The sequence below is a fragment of the Ischnura elegans genome, chromosome 11, assembly GCF_921293095.1.
Source record: "Ischnura elegans chromosome 11, ioIscEleg1.1, whole genome shotgun sequence".
Classification (NCBI taxonomy): Eukaryota; Metazoa; Arthropoda; class Insecta; order Odonata; family Coenagrionidae; genus Ischnura; species Ischnura elegans.
In genome coordinates this window covers 58,919,691-58,945,335 of record NC_060256.1, presented here as the reverse complement: position 1 = coordinate 58,945,335, position 25,645 = coordinate 58,919,691, and the positions used below count along the sequence as shown (strand labels likewise).

At 38.7% G+C, this 25,645-nt stretch overlaps 1 protein-coding gene across 5 annotated transcripts in view; it reads left to right on the top strand.

The window, feature by feature from the left end:
• The window catches only part of LOC124168455 (serine/threonine-protein kinase 24), a 528,029-nt gene that overhangs the window by 498,956 nt on the left and 3,428 nt on the right, over positions 1-25,645 (top strand). For all 5 annotated transcript variants that reach the window (XM_046546712.1, XM_046546715.1, XM_046546714.1 and 2 more), the window contains 8 exons: positions 9,897-10,062; positions 12,090-12,247; positions 13,226-13,411; positions 14,072-14,217; positions 15,374-15,616; positions 16,982-17,282; positions 22,804-23,052; positions 23,521-23,828. In XM_046546712.1, coding sequence (XP_046402668.1) covers positions 9,897-10,062; positions 12,090-12,247; positions 13,226-13,411; positions 14,072-14,217; positions 15,374-15,616; positions 16,982-17,282; positions 22,804-23,052; positions 23,521-23,828 — 1,757 coding nt within the window. The remainder of the gene's footprint in view (positions 1-9,896; positions 10,063-12,089; positions 12,248-13,225; positions 13,412-14,071; positions 14,218-15,373; positions 15,617-16,981; positions 17,283-22,803; positions 23,053-23,520; positions 23,829-25,645) is intronic.

Sequence of the window (25,645 nt, the reverse complement as noted above, 5' to 3'; positions counted from 1 at the left end):
CCTGACTGTTTTGTCTCGAAAGCGTAGTCGAACGCAAAAAGTTGATGTCTCAATTACTTCGTTTGCATCGATGACAAACTTACAACTTTTGCAATTGAGAAAGTTCAAGTGCGGAGAAATTTTCTCTATCTTTTCGTGACGTATTATTTCCTTGAAACTTAAACTGTCACAACGCTTTTTTCATAGCGAGTTTCATGCTTGTTATATTTTAACTTTCGTCGTGAAATGTTCAGGAAATATAGAATACACCCTTGTCCAAATTCTCCTGCATGTCAAACTCGAAAATATTGGCTCAGTATTTTCTCAGGAATAATACTTTAATATTTGAGGTGCAAGTAGGTGTTTAAAAGGGACCGCTCTAGTGCCCTAAAATTTCAAGATGATAATGTTACTTCTAAACAAGTTATAGTAACAAACAGACATTGCGGCAGGCTGAGTGGTAGTGAAAGTCAAGGTAATGGTAGTTCACCATTGACAAAGTTGATTGGAAGTGAAAATCAAGACATGAGTTTATAATTGCTTCCTTCGAGGAAACTCGTGAGATCATTAAATTATGAGGGTACAATTGGGGATGGACAATCAACGCCTTATCCTTTGCCTTAGAAATATAATTTATCGGCGAAACTTCCATATGCTTCATGAAATCCTTTGCCGTTAACAAAATTCTCTATGTGTTTCTAGACCCAATAAAAAAAATTCTTCCATGTAAGTTTCCCGATACTAACTCGGCCATATGTCGCCTTATTTGATAAAATAGAAATTTTCTTTCACTCATGTATAGACCACTAAAACCTTCTTTTTTTCTTTCTTAATGACCTTCTTTTAGGTCATTTGATAAAGCTATCGAAAGTAAAGGATGAGTATTATGTTTTATGAGGCCAAAGACTTAATTAGAAAGAAATTACTGATTGTTTTTTGATACTTCGATGCTAAACCCTCGTTTGCGGAAGGTATTTTCCGGCACTTAATTATAGATAAAGTCGATTCAATGTGTAGCCAAAACAAATTGACTAATATTCCAATGTCCGCTGAGTTGATCAGCACTTGCTGCTCCCCATGAACTGTGCTTTAGGTTTAGGATCGATTCAGTACTTCAGTAGTTCTTCAGGTTGAAAACCCGTGAAAACGTTGATTGAGACACTGGAAAAACTTTTTCAGAGTTTAGCGCACACTTTGAAAACTCAAGAGCATGATAGGAGCAACGCAAAATGTGATTGTTTTCGTCATTATAACTATGTGGGAGTCACGTCTGTAACAATAATGATGATGGTTGGATGTAGTGCTTCGCAGTCGTCTGCTTTTTTCCGCGAAACATTGTGGGACTAGTATAAATCTAGTATAAATTAGTTCTCCTCTGTCGCGACAGCTTTATGTTTTTAAATTATTTTTTACTAGGTTTCACCGGAACATTTACCCCACTCATTCATGCGAGTGCATACCTTTTTAACATGGGATTTCTGCGACTATATCCGTAGCAATCCGAGCGAACTGAAGTAGACCCACTTTGAATTCCCCGTCGCGAATAATTCCGCTTCAATGCTCGACTTGTTTCGGGACTAAGTTCAAGGATAAGACCCAGACGGCTTTATTTTAACGCGGCTCCAAAGCCGTGCGCGTACGAATTTCGTCTGAGATTGCAGCCAGTTGATGAATAACGCCAATTGTGAAGGTTCCCCTTGCTCACGGTCAGTGCGTGGTTCGCGGAGTATTTGGGTCAATTACATGCATACTCTCCGTAGAGTGGAATTCCTTGTCGTGAATTTATTCAAATTAAGAAAATTTCGCAGTCATAATCTTGTCGCGTATAGGTTTATTATGTCAGCTACCATGCCGATTGCCAAGGATTATTTTCCCTTGACGCTGTCAGATGAATTCAGGAGGTATAAGGTTTTAAATTCCACAGTAGTACTTAATAATTTATTTGATGCTCTATTATTAATGACTTCCGCGTTGTGCTGTTAGCGCTAATTCCCTTTGAAAATCAAGAGTTGAAGTTACGACGTAAGCCTCTGCATACATATTCTTGAATACTTCAATTTCACGGATTCATTCCTTATATTTTACGCAAATGCAAAATTTCATCAGTTACCCCGCCTGCTTCTTCCGGTTGCTACTGTTTTCTACGAAGACGAACTATAGTGGTGCTTACAGAAAATATATCGAATAAGTCCGCTTCTCATTGGTGTTTCACATTTTTAATTGAAATGAAACTTACACCTTAAAGGTTAACTTTTATTTTAGATGTTGGTTTCAACTTCACTCGGCCATTATTGTTACAATAAACAAAGTAGTGAAAAATTGTGCCACGAAACCGGATTTAACCCTGGATGTCAGTAGGAACCAAAATTACTGATGATGTTTAGGTCGAAAACGTACCATTTTTAAACTACAGAAACTTTGAGCCAAGCATTCTGATTTGCCGCGAGTTTGCCCTGTTGCTGTATTCTCTGGAAAAAAAAGGCAAAGGCAAATGTAGGCAAAGCATTGGAAGTCATAAGTTATCCAGAGCATCCGGACACAGGGCAAACTCGCGGCCAATCGGAGCACTTGACTTAAAGTTTCTGTGGTTTTAAAATGGTGCGTTTTCGACCTAAATGTGGTAAGTAATCAGTGGCGCCGACTCCATGGAGCCTGAGGGGGCCCGAGCCCCCTCAAAAATTCATTATGGGTGTGAGGAAAAAAAGTGTCAGACTTATCGATTTTCCCCGTAGTGTCCAGATATCGAGATTCGAGTTATCAGGGTTCTAATGTTGATCATATGACTCTTCTAAAATGCTTAAAAAACTTAGAACTCACTACTTATAAAATTTCCCGGGGCAAGATCTCCGGTTTGGGCCCCCCCAATATTTTTTGTAAGTCGGCATCCCTGTAAGTAATTCTAGTCCCTAATGGTATCAGCTATCCAGGATTGAAATATCCAGGATTAAAATTTCTCCAACCTTTATTTTTATTTTCGACTTCCATATGGCACATCGTGTGTCCCCTGCTGTTTACAGCCGCAGCCATCAGTCGCCCTGCGATTTCATTTTGAAAGGGCGGCTCTGAGGTGTTCCTCGCTCAGTTGGCTCTAGCCATGTGGGGGGGGGGGGGGCTCCCCCTCTAATTGGTTGGGATGGGCCGGCTGGGAGATGAAAAAGGCGGGACGCTTGAGTGGCACAGCCGAGCGCGTTTCCTCTTCCGGTCCCCACCCTCTCCCCCCTCGCATTAATCCCTCCCGTAACCATGGCGACGGGAGAACCATTGCCCTTCCCACTGGTCGCCGCCTGATGCCTTATCCTGATCTTACGCAGGTTAGCCCTACCAAGTTTATAGACCCAGTGATAGAGTTGGTCCACGAGTTTATTGCTTACACCTACCTTAGAGATGCCTTATTTGTTGGAGATTAAGCATCTGAAGTGTCTTACACAATTTTTTGTTAATTCATTGGCTGCTTGTTTAATAATAATAATAATAATATTTATTGTTCTTGGACAAATGTCCATTAAGAACATAAGATGAATATTACAAACAAAAAAGATCACAAAATAAATTTATACAAAATATATCAAATATTTCCGAATGGAATTCAGCACAACTAACACATCAGGGCATAGAAATGAAATCTTGAAGTTAACTCAATCAATCATAGCAAGAAAACCTAAGTATGCCCATATACCCATCACAACATTTAGGGTATAACATGAGAAAATAATTAAATAAGTAGAACATGAATAATGATAAATCATTTACTCCAACAAATATGGCATTCGATTTCAAACAGACCTGAGGTTAATGTTATAAAATCAATAAGTAGTAACAAATTACCAAAAGAATTGACTTCAACATTTTAATAACGGAAAAGTTATTGTGGAATGAGACCTATATTTCAAAAAGCGAATCAAGTGGCTACTTATGTAAATAATAATACTATAATAATTTTATTCCTCGTAATACTTGAAGTATGCATATATGACAATTATGATTGAGACACTCTTTGAGTCTTTCGTTTCCATAAGGGTTGCCGACTCCCTCATTTACTAATAAATTGAAAGTTGGCCGTTGCTACATTCTTTTTTAACTACTGAAGACTATCTGCTGGAGCATTGGTACTGCTTGCACTGAACTGCTGGAGAGCAAAGACTGAAGGTATAAAATAGGCAGATAAAAAGGTAAAGATTATTAGTGTCCAAAAATGGAATTTATACAAAGAAAGAAAAAAGTACAGCACTTCACATCATCCCTGCATTCTCTTCGTGTATAGTTGGCAGCTCTTGTTTAAATAATATAAATTTTATATAAATGAGCAAATACTCAACCGCTAAACTCACTTATATGCACGGAGTGGTAGTACACCTTGTGGCAGACTGGAGAATGATCTATTGTGATCTTCGTGAAGAAATTTAAACACGGTTAGGCTAACCAGCGTGAGATCAGTGGAAACTGGGAATAGAGGTTCACCTGAGCTAACCTACCCGTTTTCCAACTCGATTCAAAGAGCAACTGGACGCTATCCTTTGTCGATGTCACTCCGCTTTGCCGAATGGAAATTATCTCATAGGGGTGGGGGATAGAAGCATTCCGAAACACGCGATCGTCCCGTGTGGCGGGGCCCCCGACCCGGAAATGACGCCGCGAGTGCAGAGCGGCGCACCTGTCCTCTTCCGGTGACTGCGAAGCCGCCGAGCTGGGAGTGGGCAGAGTAATGCGCCTCGCGTGGTCTTTGCCTCTCGGTTGGGTCACTCGCAATGCGAAGGACTTTAGCCTTATTTTGGAATTTGCGAAAATTTCAAAGAGAAATAATCAACTGCCTTGACTAGTACTGTTACCGGAATCCCCCAATTCTTTCGAGTGCTCCATTAATGATCAGTCACTAAATCAGTGTTGAAATAAACACTTCCGATTTTCCGCGGTTAAAAAAATCTTTCCGATCTAGGTTTCGATGTCACTAAATCAACTTCAAGATACAATTTTTTTTAGCAACCATTTTCAAAACAACACAAAAAAACGCTAAAAGCAATGCAACGTAATCATTGGCAAAGCAAAAAAGCTACCATGTACCTTTTACCTTGTAAGATGATATAGTAACATTAAAACCTAGGTTGGAATAAATTTTATAACCGTGGAAATTTGCAAATGTTTATTTTATTATGGAAATTTTTCACTCCATCACGCTTGGGTCTTCGGATTTTATACTCACTCAGTGATTTATTCCAAAGTTTGGGTTGGATTGTGAAGATAGAACTCGCCCTTAATTTGCCACAGGCGTGTGAATTTCTGAAGTCCGGGTTTGGGTCCAGTTCTTTCCCCTGGGGCACCTCGGCGGATTTTGCTTGGGTGCGTTCGAAAGCTTCAACCAGGATTTGAACCCGGGACCCTTGCGCCCGACCCATAAGGGTACCATGCTCCACTAAATAACGTGACGTAATAAAGAAAAATTGTTATGTATTCTAGCAGCAGGAGCTTTTGCTATAGGTATCGATGGCGTAAGCATAGAGGAAAATACTTATAGAGTGCAATCTTTGTAATCCGGCATTGCGGTAATTCGACTCGTCCAGTAATCTGGCGAGAAGGACTGGCTACCTCCCTTTGGCTAATATAATTTTGACAGTTTTCAATAAAATATTTTTCAATTCATAGTATTTGTTTTATTATTAAGTATGTAGGCATTTGTCAGTTCATAATTTGCATCAAGTTTTGGTTACGTGAGCCACTGAATAGGAAACAGAAATGCCCTTTGCAATGCCAATTTTTGCGAAATGCAAATGCAATTTGTAAGATCACATCGTCATGTAATTTCGGTTTATACCCCTAATTATACCATATTTCCGCGTGAAACTCGGATCAATTTGTTCGTCAGTGACACAAGTGGTGACTTCTGTAAACTCATTTTAATGCGCGGAGGTCGGCAACACATTCAGAGGCCGACTTGAGGATCCTCTTTCGTAATATTCGTGAATCCGGCTATGCCACGGCTGCATGTGTGTCGGATAATCCTCTGTAGTTAAATGACTCACGAGACATTTTTCAAAGCGTCTACCTATCGTAAGTCGTGCCACCTTTCCCGCATCCCCTCTATTTTCGTCACTTCCGCTCGCGAATCGTAGTTTTCCCTCTCCGCGTTTGGTTTGTTCCGCGTTTGGCCTCCCGAGTCGTCAGTCCGTTTCTCAAATGCCCATCTTGGTCTTGGCGTCTCCTCCCCTCTTACCCGCCGACCGCGAATCATCCGCAGCTGTCGCGGTGGAAAAGATTTTTCCGCTACCTCGCAAAGTTGGAGCGATTTAAACACTACCGCTATAATGGAGAGAGACCATACATTCTCGCGGAAATACTTTGGATTCACCAAAAACCCTGTTTACTTAGTTCTCGCGTAATCATTTGCATTCGTGAATGCAGTTTGGGTTGCATATACGTAAGGATACGTTAGAATATAGTTTTATTTTAAAGGAAATGGCACACATACTGCAAGAATGCCAATTTAAAGTGCACTTATAACTAGAAGCTAATACAATTACAAATCGAACAAGAACAAAACAAACTGATACGGTGGCCACATCCTTAATTATATCAAGTTACATTTGTATATTTTGTTGTGAAAACATCTTGTCAAAAAGTATGATAGTTATGGTAGATGGATGGGAAGCACAGAAATTGCTCTGAGTTGGCGGTAGACAGCTTAAACGCAAAAGATTTTCCTCATTTACTACTCGTTAGTCTAGCAATAATCTCTATTATGCCATATTTTTTTCAAAATGTTATTTATTAAGAGTAGAACATTTAATGTATTTTCTATTCTCTTACTTCTTAAAATTTCAGTTTCTTTTAATGGAAAAAGGGCAATTTTTTCCAACCAACATTATGAAAGCAGGCGTTTACGAATTTCGTTGTTTATATCTTCAGGGTTTTGGGGTATTAATTTTTCTTAAGCCCTATGATTTATTAACTGCATGTTCGTATGCCGTGCAGCCTTTCCATTTTTTATCAGTATTGCCTTCCCATATGCTCCCAGTATGAGAGCGGAAGGGAATTTTTCGGTTGAAATGTCCCGTGATGTGGCGCATTTGTGTTTAGGTATTTGTTGGAGGGGTGGCGCATCGGTTGGAGCTGTTTGATCGGCTGTGGATGCGATCGCCCACTTCCTGGCCTCCGTGCCTTTTTTACCGAATACGCCCGGAGCTGGAGAGAGACGACTTTGAGGATTGTTGTTGTGGCCTCAGAGTAAATATGGAAAAGAGCTCTTTTCTGCTTCTGCGGGTGGTATCAAGGGTAATATGGCAAAATCCGAAGTAATAATAATAATAATAATAATAATAGTGTATGACTTTATTTCATTCAGTTACGTAATTCATAGCATGCAATAAGCATCAGCTATGACAGAATGAAATTAGACACTCTTTTGGTGGGGTTGTAATCCGAGGCATGTGGCAGCACAGATTAACAAAAATATCTGATAATCAAGGCAAGTTTATGCACAGAAGTTTCTTTATTATTACAAAATATCAAAATCAGTCCACATTAACTACAAAAATGTTCATAATCGCTTGATGGATGTTATTTGCTGACTACTATGATAACGTTAGTTTATTTCGATATAAGATTTAATTTCCAGTAAACGTAATGACGTAAAACGTAAAAAAAGTTATTCAGTTTCCACTCGCGAAGGAGGATTGACTATCAGGATTTTTATAAAATCTACTAAGGAGTTTTTAGTTTGAAAAAGTTTTCTATTTTCCGTAATCACAATGTAGCCGGGGATTAAAATGTTTTCCTCGGCTTTTTTTTACATTCATTAAATTTGTTCACTTTAGAATGTAGTGCTATAGAAGGAGGAGGAATATCAGGATTTTAGTAAAGTTTGTGCGTAAGTATTTCATTTCTTATTTTTTTTCCATATCCCGTCGATAATACCGATGTTGTGGCGTAAATATTGCCATGAGCTTTTGGCTTCTGCCCAGTCACGTCGAGCCCATGTTTATATTTATCAGAGGTTTGGGCGCGCAATGTCCCGATCGTCGTCCCCTTATTTTACGTTTTTGTTCCCTCCCATCCGTGGGCCGTGGTCGTCAAATCGTGCTGCAGCGACGTCGGTCCATTGTCTTCCCGCTGATTGTGCTATCTGCCCCGCTCCCCTCCTCCCTCCCCCTCGCACTCGGAGCATTACGGTGACCTCCAAATCGCGACCGATTGGCTTCCCCGCGTGACGTTATCCATCGCCGCTCGCGGGCGGATCCGGGTGGATCGTGAACCGAGATTCGGTCGGGAAGAAAGAAATGCGACGCACGGAAATGTTGCCAGCTCGAATATTAAAATCACGAATATTACAATGACGAATATTACAATCACGAATATTACAAAAGAGGATCCTCAAGTCGGTTTCTAAATGTGTTGTCATCCTCCACGCATTTAAATGGGTACAACGCCACTCGTCCGCTGACGGAAGAAGTGATCCGAGTTTCACGGGGAAATGAGATATAATAAGTGATAATAATAGTAATAATAATAATAATAATCCACCCGCCGTACTAGAGACAGATACACACATTTTATACTGGGTCAGACCGATACTTACAGATAAAACCATAGATTACAATAGGCCTGATATTTTATTGATCACAAATTACAGCAAAGAGCAAACATAGTCGATGTAGCAGTGCCACTAAATCACAATGTCGAGTCTACGGAAAGAGAGGAGACACAAAAATATCAGAATTTGGCCGGTGAAATAAAAAATATTTGGAAGTTGAAAGACGTCAGCATTCACCCACTGATAATTTCTGCGGAGGGAGTCTTGTCTAAAAGATTCAAAAAAGAAGTCGAAGACCTGGGAATTGAAAAAACAACTGATTAACCTCGGGCAAAAAGCTGTTTTACTACAGACCTGCCAGATCGTGAGAAGATTCCTGGGTCGGGCATGATCAAACAGTGTAGGATAGGGTGAATTCTCTTCCTTAACATCCGAGCCTAATCCTAATTTGCCCTTAGGATAGGTGAATATTACCGTCTGGTATAACCAGCTGAGAAAGTGCATGAAATAATAATAATAATATATATTTACTCCACATTATGGTACATGAAATTATAACAGCTTACTCAAGCATGAGTTTTTACAAGGTGGAATATAGGCACCCCTATGGTAAGAACCAGTGTTGGGGTTGCCACCTCTTAAATTAACAAGCTGACAGCTGGCTGGTGTGGCCAAAACAAAAGAATATACCATAAGTAATGAGTCAAAGTACGCTTTTCTTTAATGTGTGTTCCTTTGAGAATATTATGAAAGTAAGAAAAAATGGGCATGGTTGTTTGTGTATGTTTAATTGTTAAATTTTTTTAATACCCCGATATAAAATAGCCAGTATGAGCTGTATTTGGTGGTTTGGTAATAATAAAAAACAAATTGATAACTTTTCAATCCTATTTTTGCAATTAAAAACGTTGTACTGCAAAATATTGGAATAAATATCACCTCGCAGCGGACATTTTTGCAAATTGATTTAAAGTCGACCAAAGTGGAAACAGAAATCAGCCTTGTCTTGGATGGGATTGAGTCTCTTCTATGCAGTGCCCTTGATTACAATGAAGGATTCTCCAGTGGATCTCTAGATGTGTTGTCACCCTCTTTAAATGGATTTAATAAAATTGCCTCTCCTCGTCTTTGAGGATCTGAATTTCACAGAGAAGTTAACAATGATTGGGGCTGTTGACCGAAATTTATATTCGTGATTATGTTTTCTGTCAAATTAATTACTTGAAAGGCTATGCCTCACTATTTTAAATGTTCTGCAATAAAGCCAATTTTTTCCAACGTACATTTTCAAGGCCCACGTTTAGGATGCATAGCTTTAGTATTTGACATGTCTGACTCTCTTCTTCTTTTCTCCTCTTAATGCATCTCACACAATGTAATTTTTTTCTCTTTTCAGGGAACTAAATTATGGATTATTATGGAATACCTAGGCGGCGGTTCAGCCTTGGATCTCATGAAAGCTGGAAGCTTTGAGGAGATGCACATAGCCATCATTCTACGGGAAGTACTCAAGGGATTAGATTACCTCCATAGCGAAAGGAAATTGCATAGGGACATAAAAGGTTGGTATTAAACATTCCGTTTTTAAATTTTCAACCACGATGTTGCCCATTTCTTAACACGTTGTATACGGTCGGTGAGAATTCTCGTCATTTTTTCCCGAACGTTCCGGACGGATGACAAAGATTCTCGTCATTTAGGTGCGTCAACCTAAACAATTTTAAAGTGTACAATACGTATTCGTTAGTACATTTTCATTTTTTGTTCGTTATTCATAATGAATAGATGCATCTTAACGTTTGATTGGGTAAAGTTATATTCTAAACATTAGCTTTACCCCGGTAAGCAACGTGTTAATATTTAAAACCTACATTCTCAGGCACGTTGCAAGAAATTGGATTCTGAAGGACAGGTCACATTTGAGGTGGGTCCTACCAATTTAGGAGCATCAATGGAAGTTAGTAATGGGGGAAGAGGCTAAGTGAAATATTTGCTCCTAATACATAGGGCTTGTTATTTTCTATAACTGTTTCTTCCCACTTTTTAACTTCCCTGACTTTGAAGCCGTTATTTTTCACCTCCACTGAACAATATGTCAGTGTATACATACAAATCTCTTTGAAAATTACCGTAACTTACTTCATACATAGATTACAGTATTTATCATATTTCAAGACCTGTAGTTCTTGAATTATGCCCTCTGTTATGTGATAATGTTGGTAAATGAATTAAACAGAGTCAGTGCGAGGGAAAGGTTTGAGGGTAGGAATAGGGGGTGAAACCTAATATTCCCCCCTGGTTACATTCCTGATCATGCTTTTATTTCCCCTTGATTCTAAATAATTTATGGGTCATCTGCTGCATGGAGAAATTTTTGGCTTCATATTTCATGAAAAAGCATCCTGGTAGTTCAACTGGTGGAGCATCCAACAGGAAAGTGAGAAGTTCTGGGTCTGAGTCACAATCAGGGTACCACCACTTTTCTCCCTATCCTCATGGTTTGCCATGCCTCCCCCTCTTTTATTTTGTCCCGACTATGCAAATAGGAAAGCATATTTCTCTGTGGTTAGGGTGCTTTGGGCCTTTGAACAGAGGATCCTGGGATGAAATCCTGGGTGAAGCTCCTTTGGGCCCCCCCAAATAAAATCCTTTAAGTTTGAGCTGGCATAGGGAGAGGAGCTCTACCCCCCCTTGAATTTATGTTAACTGTACTCCAGCTGTGACTAACTCTGGGGTGAGCTCTACCCTCACCTATCTAAGCCAACCTTTGGTTTGAATCTCTTGAGTGACTAAAATTTCGTGACTCATGCTGGAAATTTTGTCAGGAGACTGAAGAAGTTAAATCTGTCATCTATGCATGTGAACCATCATACTGACTATCATTGTTACCATGATTTTATTAGCATCGAATTCAATAATGGTTCTGAGCATTGGCGGATTTAGTGAAGGGGCATTGGGTCACGTGCCCCCCCAGATGCTGAAACAATTGACGAGATTTTTAATACGGTTATGATTATGTTCGTTTTGTGTATTACAGAGCCTCAATCATTTAATTTCATGTTAAAATAAAGAGAATATATCGTACAGTAATTGTGTATGTTGTTTTTACTCTCAAATATGAGAAGACAATGTCTGTCAGGCCCTTTTGCCTTCCCTCCCCTCGCCCCCAGAAAAATATCGTGGATCCATTCTTGATTCTGAGCATAATATGTAATCGCTATATGAGAATCTCTTTACAAAAATCCTGTTGATCAGATTGATTAACTCATCCATGTGACTTAAATTATTTCAGTTGAAAATTTTCATTACTTTTCAATTCTTATGTGCTCTTACAATTGTGGTGTAGTCAGCACCTTCATTTGGTATGGTAGGGGAATAAATAGTATGTTGCTTTCAGTAAGTGACTTAAATGAATGAAGTTTACATTTTAATTCACCTGAAGTATTCATCTCAGACTGAATATACACATTCATTTTTTAATATTTTCTATGGGGAAAAAGAAAATCATTGGAGTCACTTGTATGTTAAATCATGCTAACTGTGCAAGTAATTTTTATTCCTATCTAATCGTTCCTTTATTTTCTTTTAGCGGCTAATGTATTGCTTAGTGAAATGGGAGATGTGAAGCTGGCGGATTTTGGGGTTGCTGGCCAACTAACAAACACGACCAGCAAGAGGAATACATTTGTGGGCACACCTTTTTGGATGGCACCTGAAGTAATCAAGCAGTCTGCTTATGATTCAAAGGTCAGTGCATGTACCATAAGAATTATTTGACCACAACTCACATGAAGTGATGAAGCTTGGTACTTCTGTTTCAATGTAAACCTCAGAATATTATTTTTATTAAAATAATCACTTCCCGTCAAATAAAATCTCCCTCCAATCCTTTTCAGTCCTTTCACTCCCCTGCATATATATTCCGACTCATTTTACACATGGAAAATAAAACTTGATTCAATTCTCCATAAATTCTCATCTACATGATTGCAGTCAAAGAAGAAAAAAAATTTCCTTTACTGTTTCTCTGTTAGAACCGAAAGTTTGAAATGAGGGCCACAGGAAATGGAAGTAGAGTTTATGATTAATTGCCTATTGAATTTTAAAAAAAATATGAAATGCCAGCCTCCTCAGGGCAAAACTTAAAGAGTTTTTACTAAGAATAATGTATTACTCAGTGGCGGAGTTTTTTAGAGATCGCTCACTCGTGTCTTAAAGAGTTTTTATCACTCATGTAAATTTGTCTGTGATATTGGTACTGATTATATTATTTATCTATTAAAGCAAATATTTTATTAAGGTAAAAATTTGATGGAAAATATATCTGCTTGTACTGAATTGACTTTTCCAACTATGTAGGTAAAATTTATCTTAACTATGTGATATGTACCTGCATGGAAGCATGCTGGGCACATAACCTGTCAAAGTATAGGCAAAATAAAGCCCCAAAAGAGACTCGCTACTGAACACGAGTACATCGCTTCACAACACAAAAAGGACTGCACCTGTCTTGAATAGTACATGCGGTACCAAAAAGAAAACAAAAGAGTATTAAAAAAAGCAACTCTCATTTGTTCACTACCACTCCGTGGTGTCGCTAATGTGCAGTGCACTTAAACTTCAACAATTTTGTTATGATTTATGGGTTATATTTTTGTGATGTATCTGATTTAGCATGGCAAATAAAGAATAACCTCATTTTCATGTTCGATTCCTTTTTTGCAGGCTGACATATGGTCCCTTGGCATCACGGCCATAGAATTAGCGAAGGGTGAGCCACCAAACTCGGAGCTACATCCAATGAGAGTCCTGTTTCTCATACCAAAAAACAACCCTCCTCAACTCACTGGGAATTATTCAAAGCAATTCAAGGAGTTTGTGGAAGCTTGTTTAAATAAGGACCCTGAAAATGTAAGAATTACATTGATTTTTTCATATTTTTATTTATTGCATATCTCTTTTGTAGCCCTTTGAATACAGAATTTATTGAAGAAGGAAATGGTTCAAACCTAGTGCGTATGTTTTATTAACTTTCTGTAAATAAATTGAATAGTGATTTGCCAATGAATTGGAGGCAGATAGCAGTTTCTTTTTCAAAGAGTTCCTCTCTCAATATTGTACTATGTACTTAACATTCTTTTCTTGTTGTAAAATTGAGTCTTTGAACTTTTGAGAGTATGTATTGCTCTAAATTTTATCTTATTCTTGTAATATTTATGCTGTCTAAAAATTTAATGTTGATTTTTAATATTTAATGTATTTTTTGATCTGGGTAGGTTTAAAATGCATTCAATCTCCCTTTATCCTCTATGGTACTGAAAATTTTTCATTCTTATGTTATTAATAATGAATTTTATTTTGATTAAATTTCTCAATCCAAGTTATTATTTTTATATAAATATGTCCATTTACCAATAAATGCCGAAACTTGTTTTTACATGCGATAGTGTGTGTTAGGCAATTTAGGGTATTAACTTTCTGCACTCCAAATCTTACTCATGCTTTATTGTTTTGTGTGGTTGAATTATCCTCAGTTTTTAAAATTTTAATTCTCTTCTCTCTCCTTTGTAGAGACCCACAGCCAAGGAATTACTTAAGTTTCCATTTATTAGGAAAGCTAAGAAGAATTCATATCTGATTGATTTAATAGATCGATACAAGAAATGGAAGTCTCAGAGAAGTGAAGAGAGTGAAACTGAGTCTGAAAATTCCGATTCGTAAGTATTACCCTGGTGCATCCTTTCTGTTTATGTCTTGTCAATGGTTTATTCACAATAATTTTTGGTTATTGAATATATTTATTTCATTAATTTTTATTTTTTCGTATATTTATAAACCCTACATTGCTTTTCTATGTTCTTAGAACTTTTCATATTTGATAATAACCTCAGTGAGGCTGTATCAAATGAGATGTGTCATGTAAAAATGTTTTTGTTTTCTTTAGAGTGGGCAGTTTTCATATTTCATTGTAAATGGTTGAAAATTTTAGTTGCTACATTGAATGGAACGTTACCATACATAGTGGTAGAATGACTGTGCAAATGCACGTTCACTCTTTGGCTAGTGTTATTCCCAAGTATGTATTTGTGGGCTAATGACTTGCTGGTTCATTTTGCCTTCAACTTAAGTACAAGGGTTACAATTGCACAGTCAAGTTAAAGTAAAAACTTTTTGTCGGCTGAAATGTGGCTCACAGGATTGCCGTGTAGGTATTTTTACAATAATTTTGATCACCACTTATCCCTTATTGTTGATTGTAATGGAGTACGAAAAAAAGAGGCACATATTTTCGTGTAGTGATCTGTTGCATACTTCTTGAGCTACTAGCGATGAAAATTGATGGCCTTACACTGATCAGTTGATGATATCACAAACTCATGACATGTGGGTCACTGCTAATCAGCTTCTCTTTGGACTTTTTGGAGTGTTGAAACCAGTGGAGATTTACCAATTAAGATGTGTGGAATAGGCAAAGTAACAACTTATTTAGTTAACTGTGAGCGAATTCCACAAAATCAGCCTGCATACAATTGAAGATAATTGTGTATGCTTTTGTTTTCAATGTTGGTGTATGTGTCATCTTGATTTCATGACGAGTTGATTGTAGCGAACATATTTTTTAAAAATTTTTTATGACAAAAAATTATTTAATACGAAAGAGTGAATGCCTGCTTCACATTGTACATGTACACATTGTGCGGAAGGTAATGCTTTTTTAAATTCATCAGATGCTCATATGAGGTTATGGAGAGATTTTATTGACATGAGTGGTAGAATTACTTTAACAAAAATTTAAAATATACTTAAAGAAAGTACACTCGAGGAAATAAAATATTTTCTCCTCTTCTTCGTACCTCTCTTTTCGACTCTCAGGGAGGAATCCAAGCCAGACAGCGACATGGATGAGCCGTGGATAATGACAATCAGGGGGCCACACTCGAGGAATATGATGGACTCGCAAAATCAGGCGGAGATAATTGGGCGTCACCCTCCAGCGGACGAATTGGAGGAAGAGGAGGACGAGGCCGAAGAGGAGGAGGGGGAGGAAGATGAAGGGGAGGATGGGGAGAATGGAGGGGGCGTTGACTCAGAGGAGATGAACTCGAATAACCACAGGTATGTGTATTTTCGACCATTCTTCATCGACATCGCATCGTTTTACTTATTAATGCTCATGTTGACGTTCTTACTATCGCAAATCATTTTTAGCTACGTGCAACTGTCAGTTTTAATCAAATCGATGGTTCGTGAGTTCACTTCGTGGAATGATAACATGATGGAACCAAAGTAAACTTTGTTATATTGCACACAGTATTTATTAAAAACTCTTATCGGTTTCGACCTTTTCAGGTCATTATCAAGAGGTAAAAAAACAGGTTCTTTTGATAACTATATCAATATAACTATGGTCAAAACCGGTATTTTTTTATAAATACCATGCGGAATTAAAACAAAGCTTATTTTTGTTTCTATCCTACATTTAATCCTTTCTATATTCTTATTTTTCTGCTCAATCTTCTGGTGCGAAACCCAAATAAGCTCTCCATGGAGTTCTATTTCTTATTATATGTGTAAATAAGTTCAATAAGGTTATGTTTTAGGGTTCTTTGGTCCCTTCTCATTGCTAACCACCCACTCAAGCTCTGCCACTATTTTACATAGGTTTTAATCTCTGATATGGATTGGGGACTTATTCTCTTGTTAAATCCACTCATTTTTAATATTCTCAGACATTCAGTCTGCAAATTATTTGTCAGTTAGTACTAAGTTAAAAAAATGTTAAAGCTATGTTAAAAAAATTGGGCAGTATTCCACGTATAGTCTGAGGTTAGCTCTACCTTCAAAATAACCTTTGGGTTGAAACACTGTGTGAATGGGTGGAGTTTGCAACCTAATTCCGTCTGTAAGGGAAGTGTGGTATCTTAGTGGGTCTTAACCAGTGGACCCGTGGGGCTTGAGGGGGCCCGAGCCCCCTAAAAATTTCGTTATGGGTGTGACGAAAAAATGTCAGGCTTGTCGATTTTTTGATTTTCCCCGAAGTGTCCAGATATCGAGATTTGAGTTATCAGGGTTCTAATGTTGATCATATGACTCTTCTAAAATACTTAAACTCACTACTTATAAAATTTCCTGGGGCAAGATCCCCGGTTTGGGCCCCCCCAATATTTTTTGTAAGTCGGCATTCCTGGTCTTAACAGCCTTAGACTTCTGACGAGAGGGTCCTTGGTTCAAATCGGGGGTGAAGCATTTGAACACTCCCAAGCAAAAATCCTCAAAGTGCTAAGTGGCTCAGGGAAAGGAACTGGCCCCCCTACCCTGGACGTGTATCATTCTTAACCCTGTGACTGAGTCTGGGTTGATCTATATCCTCACCTATCCCTATCAACCTCATGGTTGAATCACTGCATGAGTGTTTGAGTGGAGTTTTTGATCTTATTTCATCCGTAAATGAATACAGGAAGTTAAAATTTCTTTTCTTAGGTCCCATCGCAGTGGTAGCCACCCGCATGAGCACCGCCACCATCACCATCATCATCACCACAGGCACCATCGGCACCACGAGGCCTCAGGCAAGAAGCCCCTCCCTCAGAAGGCCCAGAATGGGTCATCAGGGCCCATTGCAATGGGTGGGGGTGGGAATGTGCCAATGTCCATAGCGGCCACGTCCCCAGCGCTCATTCCTCAGCAGCAGAACAAGTCAGCGGTGCCAATCCCTGTCAACCTGAGCAAAGACTCCAACTTGAACCACTACCGAGGCAGTGAGGCCAACAAATCCCCACCGGTAAGTCCTGAAACATGCTCCTATGCCCTTTGCACATAGAGCAACTGCTTAGTGGTGAAAGTTGCAAACTAGTTGCATGTGCGACCATAGTGCAAGTGTTATAGGTGATTGAACGATCTAAGGCCGTTGAACAGTTGAAAGAAAATAAAGTCGCCCAGGCCATACTCTTTGAAGTATGACACCTCGTGTTTCTCCTGCAAAGCAGACCTCCTCAAAGGAGAATGTTCTAAAAGTTTGGAATATTGAGCGAGGTAATGATCGTTGATGGATAACGTGGAACGGTTGATGCAATTGTTCGAACCTCAGGGGCTGGGGGAGGTATGGAGCCAATAATGGGGTGGGTCAGGTTTTACGAGATACCGGGGGAATGAAGTGGGGGTGCGGAAAGTCGTTGGGATGTGTAGGTATAGGGAGGGGGGGATGGACAATTGTGGAGCGAGTGGAAGAGAGTGGCTCTTGGTCGCTGTTCATGGTTTTGCCTCGGTGTTTTTGTGTGTGGATAGATTCATAAAAGTCTAGTAAATGATCTGGGGTGTGTTTAATTAGGCTGATGTCATTGATGGTGATGGAATGAGAATTTGAAGCCATGGGCTACCGATGGTTTATTGAAGTGGCCGAGCCTGAAGCATGCAGCGTGCTCCTTGAAGGATGTATTTAAATTTCTCCCTGTCTGCCCAGATTTAGGCTATATTGCACTCAGGACAGGTGACTTTGTATATTCCAGACTTCTGTAGGGGTTCACTCTGGTCTTTTGGGGTTCCAAGGAGAGTTCTGAGTTTTTTTTTGGACACATAACACGGTTTAATGTTGTGTTTTGGGTCAATGAATGTAATGGGTCAAATGGGAGTTTTACGTATTTTTGGTCTTTGGCTTGGATAAGTGTTGTGCTGTCTTGAATACGTTTTTTGTGTTTCTGCTTCTTGAGGATGTTATTGATGAGCTGTTCTGAATAACCATTCGATACAGCGGTGCGTTTAACCCATTAAATCCCAAGCATGTTAATAACTTAAAAATTCCAAATATTTTGATGAATTAGCAATAAAATAGACCCAAATAAGGCAAATTATCGATATTTATATTTTTATTGTATTTAGTTTGCGGTTGGTGAAACGTTGCGTACACGCAACGTTGGGAGTTCCCCAGGTCAAATAAGCCGTTTTGCTTATTTTTCGGAACTCTATTATTTTTGCAAATAATTCGCTTTTATTGTAACCCAAATACATAATCAACCCAAAATATTGATTAAATTTGGTATTGTTCATGAGATTAAGAAGAGCAATCAGTATGTAGATGAATATTGCACTTTTGGTAATCACTAAACATCTGGCAGCTACAAACTCGGCATGGTCGTCGTGAATTTTTTCGTCACGAACATTATTGTGGCCAACCTTGTCTTTCCTTACTGTATTTCGCAAATTATTTATTCCGTTATGTCCTATGTTATGGCAAGTTTAGTGACTAAAAGTGTAGTTGCTCCAATCGAAACTTGAAGCTTGTACGTGGTAGAAGGTCCATATTATCAATAACAGACACTTTGTGACTTCCACAAAGTATTTATAAAAATTTATACTATTTGACGGGTTTCGGCTATTACACCCTTATAAAGTACAGAGAATATAAAGAAACCGGTCAAATAATAGGAATTTTTACATCGCGGAAGTAACAAAGTGACTGCTATTGATAATGAGTTATTGCTCCTTCACTTTCGCCAAAATATGGCATCATCTTCTCGTCAAAAGATAATTTAAGAGAAATTGTATCAATCCGTAGAAATATTTGGTTGAGCTCGCAAAGTATGGACGTATCTTAGAAAACTTATCCCCCTGGTCCAAACTTCTGTTACCAGTCAGGCGTAAGAACATTTTAGGTTCAACAAAACGCTTCCGGGACATCGTTTGACGCACATTAGGAACGCGTCCTAACTCCAGTAATATTTTTTGCTAAGGTGTAATAACCACTAAACATTAGAACGGAAGAAATACCACGCTATTGGAATATTTTCTGAGAATTTCACGCACTATGATCACTGGCGATAGTGAACAACTTAGGCTGCAAATGTGAGTTCAGGTTATTTGGAGGGAACGATTGTTCAACAGACAACCACAGATATAGTAAAAGCAGATGGAACGGAAGATGGCCCCTTCTATATACCGTAATACTCAGATAGCCCTTTACCTGAGTCAATATACCAAGAAATATTTTTCTTGGAATCCCTGTGCATTCATAGTCACTCATAGTTCTCAAAAAATTTCTTTCTAAATGACCTGCACCCTCATTTGGAGCCTTACCAGCTCATTATCGTCAGCGGCCAGTGGGCATGAATTTCTCAGAAAATACTGTGATAATGTGATCCCTGTTATCTCTCCATTCCTTTTGCTCACTCGCCAACCCCCGCTGTGCACGGAGACCCATTGGTGCTGGGTTATCCCCGCCCAGCCTAACTATGACTAACAGCCTACTTTTTACCCTCCCACTACCTTCCCTTTGGACCCTAGTCAACAACATCACGTATATACGAATTTACGATCTATTTGCTAACCCTCACATACTCACTTGCTTTTTGCATACTTGTCAACTGTGGTAAGCAGATCGTTCTTACCTTAGGATGCCTGTATATCTTGAAATTGCAGACGCCTACAGAAATCATTATATTTTCTGGACAACTCTATAGCAAAGGTTTTATGCATCCTTTGTTTAGGTCACAGTAAGTTTCCACTATAGCACAAGTAAACGCTGATTTAATCTTGCTCGATATGTGAAGTTAAAAATATCAAACAGTCACAACTCGGTGAAAACTCACCACCTGCCAAACATCCTAGTAAAGACCCTTCAACACTTATGTAGATGTATATTTAGGACTAAAATACTGTACAATTGCCTGAAACTAAAGTTTCACCATGAAAAGGTAACATATTCTTGATAAGCATTTCATTTTTGAGTCCAAAAAGAAACGCTCTACACGACTACCGCCGCGGCGCGCCGTTTCCCTAGATTACCGGGGTCCTCCCAACGTTGCGTGAACGCAACACTTGCTTTATTCTTAAATAATTTGAAAACCACTTTGTCAAATTCACCCAAATTGTTGCAATGGCCTAGAATACAAATGTATCATTGTATTTGCAGAGAGATATAATCATCGAGTGCCTCAGATTTATCATAATATGTAAACTTAGAAGATAACCTAAAATTACGACTTACATATAAATGAAAAGGCCATTGTAAAAACAAAAGTTATTAAATTTCTTCCATGACAAAATTCATAACGTTTTAGAAAGCATTGAACTACCTATGTTAAAAATATTAACTACTTATCTATAATAAATACGGAGAAAAAAAATCGCAAAGTTTGCGTTGCGTTCACGCAACGTTGGCAAGAAATGGGTTAATGTATTCGAGTTCCTTTTGAAAATTTGTTTTGTTCATCGGTTCGTTGAGTAGTCAGTGAATAAAGTAATGGAAGGCTGCGTGTTTGTGGCTGCTGTGGTTGAAGGACGGCAAAGAATACAGCTGTGGGGAATTTATTTTCTTTCAAGTGTTTTCACTTCCATGTGCAATATCTGTCTGCTCAATAGTGCAACTGATTCTAAACTGCTTAGTGGATTGAGTGGTGCAGAAGCTCATGAACCCTGAAAGTATTCTCACAGAGAAAAATTGGAGAGTAAATATAGACAGGAATATTTGCAACAGAAATATTTCTGTCTTGCTTAAAGAGGGACATGAATAAAAGTGGCTTTTTCACAGCTAACCAAGTAAATCATTCATAGGGATCATTTGCTTATAACTCACAGTGTATGTCAATGCACAAAACTGTTTGAAGTAACTGAAAAAAAGAAGTATCCCTAGACAACCCTTTAAAAGAAGGAAAAATTGTGAAACCTTCCAACTGAAAACATTTTGCAACATGCATACTCAGCCTTAACAGCTGCTCACTGATCCCAAATCAGTGCAATATTGTCAGATTGTGTGCAGTTTTCCACTTAAATACAGGTATTTGCTCATATGGCTGTAATGTTAAAAAAATTCATCACTAAATAAAGATGCAAATTAGCTCTCTTTGATATACGGACTTTAAGGAACCAGGTGCGTAACACAATGTTACAGATTCTACTAGTTGTGAAAGGTCAGGAAAATGGGAATATGTCAGGAAAAACATAAAAGTTTGGAATCAGCTGAAAAATATTCTAATTTAAGAAAAATAAATAAACAAGGTTCAAATCATCAAAATTTAAGGTGTTAAGAAACTAACTCACATGAGGTGCTGCATTCCCTGAAGCTTATTTATCAGTTAGATCTAATTTTAAGCTTTGATGGTGGATTCTTTGTCAAAAAAGTGAGAGTAAAAGGTAATAGTTGGGAAGTCAAAGTCAACAATGGCAATGTGACGTACAGGAACATCACTCAAATCAGACTCCATGCTGATTGGCTCTGACTAATGGATTCCTGGAAGTGTTGGAGTGAGAACCCTTTAATATAGACTGTTCTTTATCATGTGTGCTTGATCTGGAGATTATAAGTCTGCAAATTCAATTCTATTTTCTCATCTACCTCATTCATTTATTGTACTACAGTAAAAATCTCTTATAACGATCATGCATGTAACAAAATCCTGCCTATAACAAGGTGAGTTTCTGGTCCGTTGGACTTTCCTATGATCTCCAATGTTAATTTCCCCTCATGTAAAGAGTTTGGATGATATGAAATCCCTGCAATTAAGAAATATTCTTTGATTCCTTGGGAAATTATTTCCTTTTTTATAAAGAAATTACGGCTATCTTTGCTACTTAACTGATCCTTACCTTATCATGTTGTTCTCACGTGTGGTCTTTACCACATAGTTTTACTGTTGATCTTAAAATCCTTCCCTTTATAACAGTTTCATGGTAAGGGTGAGATGATGGTTGATTGCTACGGATCTGTTGCTTAAATAAAGATGATTTATGGAATATTAGCCGGCAATTACGTGATGTATAGGGAAAAATCCTTTATTATGGATGTAACGAAATCCCATTTATGACAAAATAGAATGATGGCCCCTGAAATCCATTATGAGCGAGTTTTACTGCACTATCCTTAGGTTGGTTTACTTCAGTCTTCCATATCTCCCTTTCCCAAGCTAGATTGTTCCTTCTTTTGCCTTGTGTCCGTTTATTTGTCCCAAGGACTAATATTCCCCAAACCTTCCTTGGGGAATTTCCCTCGCGTACATTCCTCGCATGATTGCTGTCTTACGACATGGTATATCCACCAATACTTTCTCTGGCGCAGGGTGCTCCATAGTTCCCTTTACTCTCTTATTATTTGGTGCCACACCGCATTTCTCTCCTTATCCATCCATTTGATCTTCAGCACGTACGACCAGTATTAGGTGTCAATGGCTTCAAGTCTTTTCTCATCAGCTTTTCCAATTTTCCAAGATCCTGATATGCAGAGTGCCACTGCCTACTCTGCTAAATTCTGTAGGAGTTAAAAATACATTCATGGCTATGCTTGTCTTTGAAAGTTGATTTTTTTTCCTTTGCAGCACCGGCCGAACATGGTTGCGCCGTCACCTCCAGCCCTGAGTGAGGGTCGCAAAGATGGCAGCAGCAGCAAGAGAAGCAGCAAGTCTGATCAGGGTCCTCTAGACCACCGGGGAAGCGACTCGGGGATCGGAGGAAGCATTGGGGAGTTGGACAAGAAGTCCAGTCGAAAGAATGATGGATCTTCATCGAAGACGTTGACTCCAAGGTCACCATGCTTAACGGGTGTTATATACCCACTCATATCAGAGGTGAGGCCTTTGCTAGTACTAATAATGTAGTAGTGAAATACAGTGGTGCAGCGAGGAGGAGTTTTCGGGAATAAAGAGGTACAGGAAAACTCAGGGTTATAAGGAGGACTCCAGTCATAACTGTTGAGGAAGGTATGCCACCAATTACACTGTGCTACAATGTAAATGGTAGCATACCTGACAGGCAATTGGGGTATCCAGGTTCAAATCCTGGCTAAGCCAAATGATTTTTTATAGCCAACTATATGATTTTATAGCCTTGGCATAAGTAACTTGGCACCAATCCATGTGACTGGATGCAAAGTCCCTTTTTTGCTCTACACACTAGGCAACCACAAGCAAAGTTAAATCAACATTGCCAGAGCTTTTCATAGAGCATGAAAAATTTCCACATAGGTATCTACCTTGTGACCGTCTTAGTGATTCCTCATTTTTTATACATGGCCTCTCTTCCCGTTTATGTTATAGCTTCAGCGAAAGCAGAATTATCGTGGTCGGGGGAGCAGTGGTGGCAGTAGCCGGGTAAATGACCAGGAGGCATCGTCATCATCCCGCCACCACCACCACTCGTCGTCCAACCATCACCATGTCAACAGCGGGTCAAGCAGCTCCAGTGGCAGCCGCTCCGATCCAATGGAGGAGTTGAAGAATGCTTTTGAACTCGCCGAAAGGGCTTCCCCTGGTATCAGTGACCTCTTTGTGAGGGAAGTGGTCTCCAAGCTCATCCCGTCAGTCACGGAGAGTCACCTCAAGGTCGCCATGGAGAAGATTACTAGGTAATTGTCATCTTTGTTCTGTAGAAATTTAACTTTTAGTACTTCCACACAGTGGCGCAGCAAGGGTGGGGTTTTGGGGGATAAAACCCCCCCCCCCAGAGCTCAGAAAATTTTTAAGTTTAATGCATTTCACTTAATTGCATTGCAAATATTACTTATAGAATAGTGTTAGGATTGATCAAATATCCCTTAGGAAGCTGTAAAACTTGCCATTTTGAACCATTATTCTTAAAAGTTTTCTGGAGGTAGGCCCCCGCATCTCCTGTTTACCCTGGTGGGTATGCAATACCCCCACACCCGTAAGTATTAGTTACGTCTCAAACCCCCCCCCCCTAGCCTTAATTCCTGGCTTCGCCCCTGCTTCCACACATAAGGTTAACTAAGTTGCATTGGCAAAAAAAGCAGTGAGGTTCTTACTGTTTCATGGGAAGGGCCTGAAAACCACATGAAGTAAACTGTGTAAAAAATGCAATTGCTACAATTTCGCTGACAATTTTAGTCCATATTTTGGTGAGAAACGTAATCCTGGCGATGTTTATGAAGGTGGTGTAGTTGGGAAATGGTATTTAATAGGTGATAATGGCGAAAAATTGCATATTAAGAAGTGTATCTGATGTCAATTGGTATTCACATTCTAACTTAAATGATGATTGCAATTTTTAAATGGTTTGATATTTAAAATTTATTGATAATCATGATGCATGAGAGAATGCTAAAAGTCTCTTATATGAATTTGCCAATACATTGTTTGTGTTGGGTGCCCTTCAAGACATTTTGAATGAGTTAAGATGCACCTTAAATGTGCATGCATTTAATTTATAAACCTTTTCCATTCATGAATTTCCCTTGTAAAAACATGATAGCTTATTTATATATTTATTGAAGCTATCACAGAACCAGCATCTAGTTGTGATCAGATGCTTTTGGAGCGTAAGGGTTAATATGTACAAGCCCTTTTTTGCCATTGAAATCTACTGCTGTCTTCATTTATTGTTCTATAGTTAAAGAAAATTTGTCATAGAATATAGAAAAAGACCTTTTTCCTGCCCATACTACATATTTTTCCGGACATATATACAAATATGTGTGATGATTCTATTCCGTCATTTATTATCATATTCAGTCATTCTATTCCGAGTCAGCCAGAAAATTTTCATTAAGCTGTTGTAACCTTTGTTCAGAGTATTGCTTTGTATTTAAACATAGCAGGATGTATTGATTGGAATGAGAATTGAGCTCAAATCAAATAATATATCAAATGTATAGGTAACATATTGTTTTGATTTAACAATTAATTATTGCTCTCATTACAAATGGACTGTATTCGTTGAAATGAGAGAGAGAATAATTTGTATTGCTCCTACATTTCCCTGGCCTCAGCACCTTCTTACATCCTCTTTCACCGTTGTGGTTGTTTGCTTCAGTTCCAGTTCACTGTAGCAACTCTATCATTGCCATTATTGATACTGACCCTAATGCACAACCAATCCCTCATCCCTTCCCGAATAGAGGCCACTTCTTTTTGCCTAGGCCACGACTCCTGGTGGTTTCTCTCTCAGTTATACCAAAACACAGGAGAATTAACTGACATAATTGCTTAGGGAGATATCATATGCCAAGGATGTAGATATACCAGCAGGAGCGTAGCCGGAATGATTTGTTGGGGGGGCACAAACCAGTGGGTCAGGGAGGTAAAACCCCCATCTAAGGAAATTGTGAACATTATAATAGAACTAGAAATCATATTTTATGCTATTTTAGTGCCTAAAATTACACAATTTATGGGTCATTGGGAAGCTGTTTTGCAAAAAATTAAT